The sequence below is a fragment of the Alosa pseudoharengus genome, unplaced genomic scaffold (assembly GCF_046254945.1).
Source record: "Alosa pseudoharengus isolate Yale_2024_CS ecotype anadromous, Long Island Sound unplaced genomic scaffold, YU_APseudo_1.1 YU_APseudo_1.1_scf_6, whole genome shotgun sequence".
Classification (NCBI taxonomy): domain Eukaryota; kingdom Metazoa; phylum Chordata; class Actinopteri; order Clupeiformes; family Clupeidae; genus Alosa; species Alosa pseudoharengus.
In genome coordinates, this window is record NW_027468848.1 from 29,287,511 (window position 1) to 29,300,243 (window position 12,733).

Below are 12,733 nucleotides of genomic sequence, written 5' to 3' on the forward strand. Positions count from 1 at the left end.
ACTCTTATTGTGTGTTACATGTGCGGCTGAGACTACCCCTGTGTTGGCCTATGCCGTTGTCTGAGAATGCCTTGATGTCCGCTCCAATAAATGGCTGTCCTGCCCAAAGGTGATTTCTGTCTGCGGGCATGAAGATCCATCTGCAAGATGGCGGCGAAGCTCAGCAAACGGTCTAATAGTTCTTGAAGGACTAGCCATCTCAATGAGCTCACCACAGCGGAAGATGGAAGACTTTTCAGCCCGGTGAAGGACCTGCACAGTCGACCAGCAAAGCCAGCCCTGAATAGCCGACAAGAGCAGGCAGCGGTGGAGGAAGCGGCCCCGGCAGCTGTCCGCGGCCAGCAAAAAGTTCCCGGTTCGACGCCGATGTCAATGCTGTCGTCGTCTGAGGATCTCATCCCTGGAGAGAGCGAACTCCAGGGCGACCTCAGCGGCCGGGTTCCCACGTTGAGCTAAGGAAGAACCTCCGTAGCGGCAGCTGCCGGTGGAGAGGGTGATAGAGTCATAGCTGCCAGTTCGGGGACTTGCGGTGCTCCAGCTGGTGGCCAAAAGGGGAGCGTCAATCTGTGGAGCCTTGGGAGCTTCCATCTTGTGGACTGTTTGAAATTTGGATTGTGCACGTTCCGGTTGACACAAGTCTGTTTTCACATTTTGTGTGGGGGTTCCTGTTTGTCCCGAGCCTGCTGGGAGGGTCGGGGTCTTCATTCACCGCCACAGTGGAGCATCGTTGTGTTTGAGAGACAGCCCACAAGAGTCCTACGAGAGGGCAGTGCAAGGAGGGACTTCGACGTGGACTACTGACCGCCTGGAGATCGGCACACTGTGGGCAGGTGGCAACGGCCACGAGCTGTCACAGTAGCCAGAGGGGGCTACCGAACGTTGTGGGGTTCCAGCATGTCTGGGGGTCCGGCTGCAGTGGGACTGTTTTTTTGTTGTTTCAGGTGGTGCAGCTGCACTGTGGGGAGACCGAGGGCCCAAGCAACACCACAACCCGAGACTGGGCGGTCCTGGTGCTTGTGCGGGGTGGGGTGGGGGGTGGGGTGCCCTTCCTGTCGGAGGGTTTATTGTTGGAGAGTGCCGGGCCTTCTGCGGGAGCAGCTCGCGGACTGATCTGCTGGGGGTCGGAGTTGTGGGCAGGTGGCGGCAGCCACGTAGGTGTTGCGGCTGGTCGGGAGCGGGCCACTGACAGCCTGGGTATCCTATGTCTGCAGAGAAACTCCTGCTGCCTTGGACTCACCATTTGCAGCTTAGAAGCTTTTCGGTTCACTTGGATTAAGCACTGGGACTGACGCAGCCGCAAGCGGCGAGCTGAGCTATCATTGCCGGGGACAGCAATGGCTCAGGAGGGGGTTATGTAGCGTGGGTGGCTGTAAATGTCTAATGTTGTATGAGTGTCTCCCAGAATGCAGTGTGAGAGAATGCTATAATGTGTAATGTCGGTTATCACAGTTGTATTTGCGTTTACCATGTTGTGTATTTGTTAGCGTGCTTAGTCTCTTTGGTTGTATCTCATGTGTTTATCCCTGTGTTGATGTGTGTGGTAAACCCTTATTGTGTGTTACATGTGTGGCTGAGACTACCCCTGTGTTGCTCTTTGTTGTTGTCTGTTTATGTGACATGAAAACCTATTGCTTAATTGTAAGCTACCATTTATTTTTTTCTGTGAGGGCTGGTTGCAATTGTCCTGCAACATTTTATTATTTTTCGGTGTGGTCCAGTAGCGCTGGAAAGTAGCAAAGTTCAGCTCCCCCACACATTGAGACCAGCCCCAATCTGCACGCAGCAGCCAGGAGCTTCTGCGAAGGTAGCACACAATAGGAAGTAGCACAGAGCCTATGAACATGGGGCGACACATTCCTATTTCGCCCAGGGCGCAGGATTGTCCTCCACCGGCCCTCGTTACATGCCTGGTGTAGCTTTCCCGTCACACTCGCACCTGCGCACACAGGCTAACACAAGTAAACACAGTTTATCCACCTCTGAAATTTCAGACATACAGTTTATCCACCTGTCAAAAGAGTTTATTCACCAATTGCAATTTTAACATTCAATAATCACACTGTAGCCTATTATCCACATTCTTAGTATTTACACTCAACACTCTAGGAACACTTAAACTCTCTAGGAATTTAATAGGCCTACCACTGATTTTGTTATAAACATTGGAAAATAACCTCCAACATCATCAAACATGTTGCCTTTAAAAAAAAGAACGATACCGCATGGCAATCCACTGCACCAATCACAGAAATCATAGTTTACCAGCTCTTATTTTACCATTTTTGCGCACAGCACACACATTCAGCACGCACACACCACCTAACTCCACCCCCAATTCCCCTAAAAGGCACACAATTTAAAGGAGAATTCCGGTGTGATATTGACCTAAAGTGTGTTGAAACATGATACCGAGTGTAAACGTATGTCTCATAGCCCATCTCACAATATCACACCGGAATTCTCCTTTAAGAAACGCAATGGGTAGAAAAAAATTCACACACAACTCACAGGTTATTATCACAATATATTGTTTCTGTATGGGAATCTGCCTTTAATGGACAAAAACGGGAAAAATGCAGTTAGCTTAAGTAGCCTGTACAATCCAGCGACCAAAATATTGCATTTCTGCAGTAAAGTGCAGTAGCCTATACTGTAGTGCAATGCCGTTTTTCATGCCCAAACTAATGCATTTCTTACATGAACTGCAAATCATTCCTAAATTACTCACTAAAAAGTAGGCATATGCTGGTGTTCAACGCACCACTGTTTTGTTCAAATAAAGTTTACCACGTTTTTAGGGGACGGTGAGTTCTCCAACTTAATTGCCTTGTTTTTTTCCGATCTCGTAGGGGCTTGCCGTATTTTCCAGGAAAAGGACGAGCCTAAGCTTTGAGGAACTTTGCCGCATTTCAGAGTTGAGTTTGTTTGACGTCTGGTGATAACAATCAACTTTCCAAAAAATGAGTCCGATTAAGAGCTTGAAAGTTACATACGACGCAATTAACGAGAACAATACTTTCAGTAGTGGTGACTATATTTCTGGGCGCGTTACTCTTGAAGTTGAGAAGGAAACGAAGATCAATTATTTTTTAGTTAAAGCAAAAGGTAAAGCAAGTGTCCTATGGAGTCAACGAATTGGCACGGTTAATATGGTTTTCTACGACAAAGAAACCCTCTTCAAGTCGGAACATTTCTTTATAGCTGAGAAGAAAGATGAAGGTAAGAAGCCTGTTGCATTTACACACTCTAATCTTGGTGTCATAATAATAATAATAATAATAATAATAATAATAATACACCGTTAGTCAGCAAAGAAGTTTGAAAGTGATCACAACAAATTTCACGTTTGCAAAAACAATCAGGAGGCCTACGGAGTTCCAGAATTAAGGGGTCATGGTGGATGGGACATTTTGTACTACACAATATGAGTAATAGAATGAGTGCACGTTCTCTGAATATTACCTAACAATAAGTTTTGCATTCCCTCGCAACACATGAACTTGTTACTATGGACTCGTCTCTATAGGCTTCCGAAGCTGAACATTATCCAAAAATCAAATTTCTCAGACGAACGTCAATACCAAAAATATGCCAACTTTTTCTGGGTTTATCATTTTAACTTTTCCCCGCTGTCTTGCCATTTTAATATTTTCCCGTAGAATATCCCATATTAGGCCTGCTGTAATACTCGTCCTGCATTCTGGCCTGTCTGTGTTGTCCTGTTGTTACCCCTTGCCCATGTATTCAAATCATCGTTTTGCTTGCTTGAATGCGAACTCAGAGTGAGGTTAACCTAGGCCTATTTAAGTTAAGGAAGTGGTTGTCGTGAGAGCACGATTCATTGGCGCTTGCAGTGTTCGGCAGTAGGCTATGTCTACGTGCGCACCTGCCAGGCTACTCAGCTACGAGTAGACAAAGAATTCCCCCTGTATATTCACTCCAAGTTGGCCTACCATAACTTACAAACTCTACACTGTAGACCATAAACTGGACCATAAAATGTATTTGTTCAACTTTATGAAGCAGAATTATGCACTGCTACTTGGAACGTCTAACACATTTTTGTTGGCAGGAGAGAGAATGACAGTGATTAACAAATTGCACTTGTTGAATAAAGTAGGCTACTTTGTTGCTCCAACCCTTCCAACGTTAATGGGGACGAATGTTGACATTTTCCGTATTTTGCGTGAGAAACCCAGGAAATCTCCCTTATTTTCATTGTTCAATGTTGACAGAGCAATGGAACGAAAGAGAACGTTATATGGCGACAGAAATCAACAATCAAACAAGCCACTTTGATTTTTTGCTGTTTTCATTAATACAAAAGATGGGTGACCCCCCCTCCTAGACAAAAAAAAAGTTAGGTGACCCTCCCCTCAACAAAGAATAAAAAGACATGACCCTCCCCTATTTTCCTCCGGTGACCCCGTTTATAAATAACGAACAGTCCCTAACAATACATTCCCACCATGTCCCTTTGGGCTCCATAAATCACAGATGTGTCCCCAAGTTCCAAAAAAAAACCTTGAATACATGTCGCACAATGCAGAAATGAAGTATTGTTGACCAACCTACTCTCTCTTTATTCAGATTCTGACGTTGTTGATCCAGGATGCCATGTATACCCATTCTCTTTTCAAATACCTCAGCAGTAAGTCCGTAACAAGTAGGCTATTGTCCATTTGTTTGAATAAGAGTACTAAATGCTAGCCTAGTGTCCTTAATGTCTGTACACAGGGACATGCCATCATCCTTCAAAGGTGAAGCTGGAAAAGTGGTTTACTTCTTAGAGGCAAAATTGACCAGGTCTATGCGGATGTCCACTAAAGACAAAGCTGACTTCACTTTTTTGTCCCTGACCGATATTCCTGTTACAGACATGAAAGTAAATCCCTCTCTGCTTTCAACAATTTTGTTGTTAATCTGTCTGTTCTGCCCTAAAAGGTACACTTGGTGACACCTTTGGCCTTAATTCAGTTGTATTTTCTTCACAGTCTCAGTTTGGGACAGCAGACAAGAATTTGAGGTTTCTTAACTCTGGAAATATCTCAGTTAATGCAACCATTGACGGGATGAAATATTACCCGGGTAAGTATAATGTAGAATGCTTTGGTTGGTTTAGTACTGCATTATAGTTTTTTCCCTTTAGAATGTAAGCAGTCTTGTTATGCAACAATTTTTCTTAAAGGATAATTCCGGTATTTAGCACTTTGTGTCCCTTTTCTGGTTTGTTTTGGATGAACTAGAGTGGTGGACACCAAAATTTTGACGATTGGTCCTGTCTCGACTTTTCTAACTCGTTTTGAATCACCTTTACTGCTTCAGAGTGGCTGCCTACAGGCATGCACAAACATGTCCTTAAAACAACCCTTAACATTCATTTTCAAAACTGTGCAACTCACTGAGTGGTTAGTGGTATCCGTTGATTATTAAAATCAAATATATCGGCACAATGTATGATTTCCAGCCGTGTTATTTGCTATTGCGGAACTATTTTTTCAGACACCTCACAACTGCGTATAAACTTCCGCTCAATATCTTAGCCTGAAGCATAGACGGCGGCACAGTAATATCAACGTGCAATGAGTCTTCCAACAGAAATCAATGGGATTTTACAAAATGCCAAATAAAACACGACAGAAACTGTATTTTGCTATGCTACTTGTTTTGGAACATCAAAGAACACCACTAACCACTCGGTGAGTTGCACAGATTTGACGAACGTTAAGGGTTGTTTTAAGGACATGTTTGTGCATGCCTGTAGGCAGCCACTCTGAAGTAGTCAATGGCGATTCAAAACGAGTCAGAAAAGTCGAGACAGGACCCATCATCAAAATTTCGGTGTCCACCACTCTAGTTCATCCAAAACAAACCAGAAAAAGGACTCAAAGTGCTAAACACCGGAATTATCCTTTAATTTACTGAACCATTTTCAAGCACAGAGACAAAACACTGTTTTAATCCGGATGTTAGTTGTAGAATACACCCAGTATCCCCCTAGGGTTCCTGAGCAACCCATCAGTGCAACCAGACGCAATAACTTTACCCCAGAGACCAGCATGTTGGTTCCTGGAGAAAACAGATGTGGTGAAAGCCAATGATGTCGTTTTATGCCTGGTATTCAGTCCTGGTGTTAAGCATCTATCTTTTGAATTTAACCAGTGCCTTTTTTTACCATACATCAGACAATAATGCTTTTCAACAATATGTCTGTTGTGTACACACACTCAGTTAAACTTGCATACACTCAAAGTAACTACACTCAATTTCAATATGATAGGCACAGAAATACCATTAAATTAGAAAACTAGCTTGATACATAATGAATTAACCCTAAGGCTCATATTGCAAGTGTTCTTATTGCAGGGCATTGATTTACCAATGAAACCAATGACTGTATGTAGTCATTGCATGTTAACTATAGTAAACATGACATAATGAATGTTTCCATACTGTTTTGTTCACCAGTCTATACATTTCTCCCTTATTTTCCATATGTCCCTTTAGATTTTTTAATTACATTGTATGCATTTGTACTCATCAAAGTAGTTGGGGCATAAATGAAAAGACATTTATGAATTAGTCTGTTTATCTGTTATAATGTTATAATCTGTTATCATGACCATGATATAATGAAATAAATATAATCTAACTGTAATTACATACAAAAACACAGACACCACTGCATAATTTAGTAAGGTTGATTTAGAATTTGAAGGTTATGTTACAGTATCTACGAACACTGCTATGAGAAAATGGTATGATGATTGTAAACTTTTATAAGCATTCATTTTAAAAAGTTTATTTATTTATTTAAATTTATCATCTACAGGAGCTGAATTGAAGATTATGGCAGAGATTCAGAATAACTCTTCTCGTGCCATTAAACCCAAATATTGCCTGTACCAGAAACAATGTTTCTTTGCACTTAAATCGAGTCGGGTTCACGATGTAGATATTGTCAAAGAGGAAGGAGAGCTAATTGAGCCATCATCAAATCAAAATGTGAGCCTATCACTAAGTATCCCGTCAGATGCCATTCCCTCCATTCTCTCCAACTGCAAGGTCCTCAAAGTGGAATACAAACTCAAGGTATGTCATTGTCAAATAATTAAATTGTATTTATTACTTATGCAGTGTCATTATGAATGAATATATGAATTATGCATCCTAATGCACAGTATAAAAAGTATGGCATTTTAGTATTTTCCAGTCTGGATAAGTATGGAAAAAAAGAAGAGAGTATGGCAGATAAGATGTGTTTCTAAACTATCGCACATCTACATTCTAAAATTTGAAACTGCCAAAATGCTCACCAATATGTGAGAGAGAGCGGACCAGAGGGAGGTTGATGTCATTGAGATAGAGCAAGGCAAGATGTGCGACAGTGCCATCTAGGCCATACCTGCCAACATTTAGCTTTCCAAAAACTTTGGAAAAACTTTTTTCTCTTTTGGGGGGGGGGGGGGGCGTGGTATTTGTCTGCATATTTAACATGTTACATACACTCTTTGCAACACTGCATTTCGGTTGTTGCTTTTACCTTACCGAAACAGATGGGCCTACGCATGCCAGCTATGTATCCACCACCTCCAAAACTGCTGGTCAGTTTATGTTCCGAGGACACAAGTTTCCTATTGTGTGTCAACAACACTCAATAACAGCTTATGTGATGAGTTAATCACAAAATTTCTTCCCTAACAATTTGACAACAGCTAGTTGTGGAGTAGGCTATTCAACTAGTCCGCTTGCTTGCGAGACTCCGTGGCTGCGCAGTGTGCACACTTCCTTATTTGGGTTTTTGGTTGCCAGGTTTTATGACAAAAAGGTTTAAATTGAAAGTAAGTGATTGTGTATGTGTGTATTTCATACACAATCTGGCAACCTGGGAAATGTCAGACAGAAAAAATGAATGTATCAGTGATTTTAAAATTAAGTTTGATGGTCACGCAAATTACGGGAGTTTTCCGCGAGAAATTACAAAATGGGAGGATGCCGGGAGATGACATTAAAATATGGGAAAAATACGGGAGTGTTGGCAGGAATGATCTAGGCTGTAGTCTTGGCAAATGCCCTACACCATTGTGTCCATATACTCTCCATATACTGCTATTCTCTGCTAAAATGCTAGTAGACCCAGTAGATAGTTGTCTTTTTACAAAGAATATGTTTGCTTGGCCTTTTTTTTTTTACCTTAGATTTCATAAAGTTACCAAGAATTAGAAACCAGAAAATATGTAGGTCATTTCTGAGGCATCTGCCATCAGTGAACCATCATACAGTATACACTGTCCATATTAAAGCGACCTTGTCTTGTATCCAACTGCCAAGCCCAGTACACAGTAATTCAACATTTCTCCCTTTCGCCTTGAGCCTTTACAACTCTCGGTCTGTGACTAGCGCAACAGGGATAAATCCACTATGAAAAGACTCCCCTGGCGGTCAGGAGGTAGGCTTCAAAACACAAGTGAGTCAACAAATAGAATCTCACTGTGCAGCGTCACTGCGTGGCCTCGCAGGCAACATTATATCAAAAAGGTGTGCACCAGTATGTGGAAATTCCACACCTGCGAAAATTCAGAGTGGTGCACCGGGAAGACCAGTATACCGCCCAGCACTGATATACAATCCAAAAAAATACATGATTTAAAGGTGCTCTAAGTGATGTTCTAAGCTAAAACAAGTTTTGTCATATACAACAAACATCTCACAATACGCTAGTTGCCTGTCCCCTGAATACACTGTAAAGAAAACACAGTCTCTGACAGTCCATGCTCCAAAAACGGCAACAAAATGATCCTGGCCAAGGCTGCATCAGGCTGTTTTTGGAGCCTGGGCTGTACAGAGACTGCATTTTTTCAAGTGTATTCAGTGTGACAGGCAGGTAGCATATTGTTAGGAGATGTTTGCTGTGTGACAAAAAATGTTTTAGCTTAGAATCCACGTAACATCGCTTAGAGCAGGGACATTCCACGTCAATTCAACCAGGGCCCACGCACTTAGGTCTCAAAAAAAATTCTGAAAACATTACCAGGTGTACCTGTGTTACCCAGGAGACACACTGTAAAATTACTTTTATGTAAGATCAATACTTTCCAAGATACAGTCAGTTTTACGGGGGGAGGGGGGTGTCGATTTTGTTCGGCCTTTTTTTGTCAAAGTTCACAAGCCCATAGCGCAAGAACTAAACCATTTAAGTGGCTCATTTTGCATGCTGGTACATAAATAGGAATAGTATGTAACAAAATCGTCACATTTAGTCTAGATGATCCTGCATGGTCATAACTGTCCCTCAAAGTTGATCAAAATTGTATTGGAGTTTTTGGCTGGGCTCTGTTTAGGCCTTCAGAAGACATATTTGTACTCAACATAGGCTCTTGATTTATGTTCTTTATTGAGATAAGTAGAAACACTCTCACAGCAATGAACAGAAAATAAATTCCTTCAGGGTCTGAACAGCAGACCTTACAAGTCTGAAAAATAATTTCAATTGTTCTCATTTTCAGAGCACCCAAACACCTTGTGGGAATATACAAAGATTTTTTAATATTTTTTTCTTTATTCTCCATGATCCATTCTTTTTAAAAACACCAATTTGACTTGTCTTATGCAAATCTTTCTTTTTTAATTTGCAAAATGCCCCATTGAGATCAATATGTTTTATATAGAGTTACCACAGTGCCACCTGTGGTTGTATAGAGCAACCTGTGGTAACTATACAAAACACATTGATCTCAATGGTGCATTTTGCCCATGTTCAGGGTGGAAAGTAAAAAAGAAAGATACCATTTTGAGGGACAGCTATGACCATGCAGGATCATCCAGACCAAACGAGACAATTTTGCTACATACTATTCCAATTTATGTACCAGCATGCAAAATTTGAGCCTCCTACATGGTTTAGTTCTTGTGCAATGGGTTTGTGAACTTTGACAAAAAAAAGAGGCCGAACAAAATGGACACCCCCCTCCCCCTGTAAAACTGGCTGTATCTTGGAAATTACTGTGTGTGGGCCCTGGTTGAATTGACATGGAATGACCCAGCACCTTTAACAAGGGTAGGTGTTTATCTCTGGAAGAATTTTGTAGAACATAAACAAACTGGATTGGACTATAGTTCCGTATGTTCCCCAGACATGTTATGCTGTTCAGATGCACTGTTGTAAAAGTAGCTGCAGTCTCATCAGTAAATGGGATGTACTGTTTAAGTGTTTTTGAGCCACTGATAGTGAAATCCAACTTCATGTCAACTTCTCAGGTCTATCTTAATATCAAGTACTCCAGAGATCCGGAGATCAAGTTTCCATTGGTCATCACTGCTTCCCCACAGAACACAGCTGGAGCAGCATCAGAGGCCTTGGAAAGAACAGAGCCACCTCCTCCATATAATAGTCTATACCCAACCCTACCCAACCCATCAGGGAGTTCTTAATGGGTAACATGTAATCTGTAATGGGTCCTACACATGCGAACGGATGTAGACTAGATCTTGTATTATCAATTGGTCTTCCTATCACTAACACAGATGTATGCAGTGCTGTTTCTCTGATCAAAGGCCTGTTCTCTGATCACATGTCTTGACTGTACTGACTCCTTTCAAAACCATGTAAAGTAAATCCAAATCTTAAGCATGGTTGAATGGCATTACTCGTGCTGCTAGACGAAAATGTAAGAGGCCCAGTGGCGTAGGTTTCCATGGTGACTTGTCCCCACCAATATTTTGTCCCTACCAATATTTTAGCGAGCTCATTTGTATCATGTTTGCTGTGAAGATATAGCTTATTAATTTTCATATTCTCATAAAGTGTATATCTCCAGGACAACCAGTTTAGACATGCTAAACTATCATTTGAGTGTCTGAAACCGAAGGGGATTTATCAGATGCTCACATGAAAGTGTCAAATCACATGGCTACTTGTTGCGTTTGTGGCAGACTCAGAGAAGACAAGCAAAGGGGCAGATTTAGCCATTACATAGGAGTAGCTTTACTACAAACTGCTTTCCCCTCTTCCTAGAGAACGTTTACAATGTCAAAATGCACCAACAGCATGTTACATGCAAGGACGATTTGTGGGTCCTCTCAATCTCCACTATGCAGCTCATCTACTGGAATGTTATGCTACCCTGTTTAATTGGGAACGCAACTTGAACGCACATGAATGGGAGAGATAGTGGCAGGTTTGTCATTGTTATGGGGTTGTGTTCCTACCAAAGCTGAGACCAAACCTACGCCCTTGAGGAAGGTTGAATGCAAGTGGGGGAAAAGACAAAGGTGTCTTGAGATATTAAAAGACAGCTGGTGTACAATAGGATTCATTTTAAGATCTTACAGTTAAATTATACATCTTTCAGATCTGTTACATAAATATACCCCAGCAAGAATACTCAGACCCTCCTAACTGTCTCCCTAAACTTATTGTTTTTACCTGATTAACTCTATGAAGCATTAAGTTCTTGTTTTGATTTCTCTGTTTGTTTTGTCTTAATGTACAGAATTATGGTCAACTGCTGTTGTAATCTATAATATTCTATTGTTTGATATGCTTTTACCTTTACATTTATTCATTTAGCAGACGTTTTTTTATCCAATTTGTCAATTATGTTACAAGGGCCACTGTTGCCGGAGCAATTCAGTATTAAGTGCCTTGCTCAAGTGCACAATGATGGAGGCTGGGTATTGAACCTGTACTTTTGTACTATGATTTTTTTTATATCACTGTTACTATTATTGCTGTTAAATAAACATTTCATTATTATATTTGATTATATCCTGGTCATATTAGCAGCTCATTTCTGAATATGCTGGGTGATTTATTACACTGCAGGTATATTACAACCCCAAATCATGTTAACCTTAATACATATAACTTGTTGAAACCAAGACATTTTCCAAGACTTGTTTTTATAGGAAAATATACAGTATGTTCATGCACTCAAAAAGGTTGGGACAGGGTCATGTTTCAGTGGAAACGGGAACTGAGGAGACCAGTTGCTTGAGTTTTGAGAATATTCTTGCCTAATATATTTCAGCTATTTTCAGTCTGGGGTCTTCTTAATCAATGTGACAGGTCTGTACTGCAGATAGGCCATTTTAGCACCTGGACTCTTCTACTACGAAGCCATACTTTTATAATGTGCAGAATAGCACTAGGAATTTAACACCACTCACCTCAGTAGCTGCAACCATGAAATAGTGTTAATCTGTCAACAGGGCAGACAAGGTTGGTGAAACTGCCATTGTGAATTTCCATAAAGTGTGTTCTGACAAATCTGAGGAATGTGACAGCTGACGGCTGTCTCTTACTGTTTGTGCCCTGAAAGGTTGGAAAGTACAGTAACCTCTGATCACAGATGTGTTGGACCTTCACAATATTTATAAAATAATTGATAATTAGTCCCTGAGTTTACATGACCAAAATGTAGCCTATGATTGACAAGATTTACTTATGAGTATGAATCTTACTGTTATGAATTGTGACCTTCAACATATTGGTAGCAGCATACCGGTATGTTATGTTGTTCAGGTGTATTTGCTCTTGCAATCAAAAATAAAATGTATTTATTGATGAGTTTGGTTTTCACAGTTACACAACAGTCGACATTCATGTGCACAAAAGCGCCTTATGGAAACAGGAAACAGGTCACATGGCTTATTCAGAGCAAACTCTGACCTAAAACACACCCTACATAGCCAATAAAGAGGGTAATTTCTACAACAGCTAAGGGGGGTTTTA

The 12,733-nt window shown here is 41.2% G+C and overlaps 1 protein-coding gene across 1 annotated transcript; it reads left to right on the forward strand.

Moving 5' to 3' along the window:
* The first annotated feature begins 2,861 nt into the window (after window positions 1-2,861).
* LOC143106070 (arrestin domain-containing protein 3-like) lies at window positions 2,862-11,765 on the forward strand. Its single transcript, XM_076270246.1, has 6 exons — window positions 2,862-3,219; window positions 4,591-4,651; window positions 4,738-4,885; window positions 4,995-5,088; window positions 6,833-7,092; window positions 10,258-11,765. The coding sequence occupies exons 1-6, from the start codon at window positions 2,961-2,963 to the stop codon at window positions 10,429-10,431; spliced, it is 996 nt and encodes a 331-aa protein (XP_076126361.1). The 5' UTR covers window positions 2,862-2,960; the 3' UTR covers window positions 10,432-11,765.
* Window positions 11,766-12,733: the final 968 nt, after the last annotated feature.

Bases quoted from the DNA above. Each gene is read 5' to 3' on its own strand.
- LOC143106070 (XM_076270246.1), top strand. From the start codon at position 2,961: ATGAGTCCGATTAAGAGCTTGAAAGTTACATACGACGCAATTAACGAG. The intron at 4,886-4,994 runs GTAAATCCCTCT...TTTTCTTCACAG, and splicing joins TTCCTGTTACAGACATGAAA to TCTCAGTTTGGGACAGCAGA. The intron at 7,093-10,257 runs GTATGTCATTGT...TCAACTTCTCAG, and splicing joins AAGTGGAATACAAACTCAAG to GTCTATCTTAATATCAAGTA.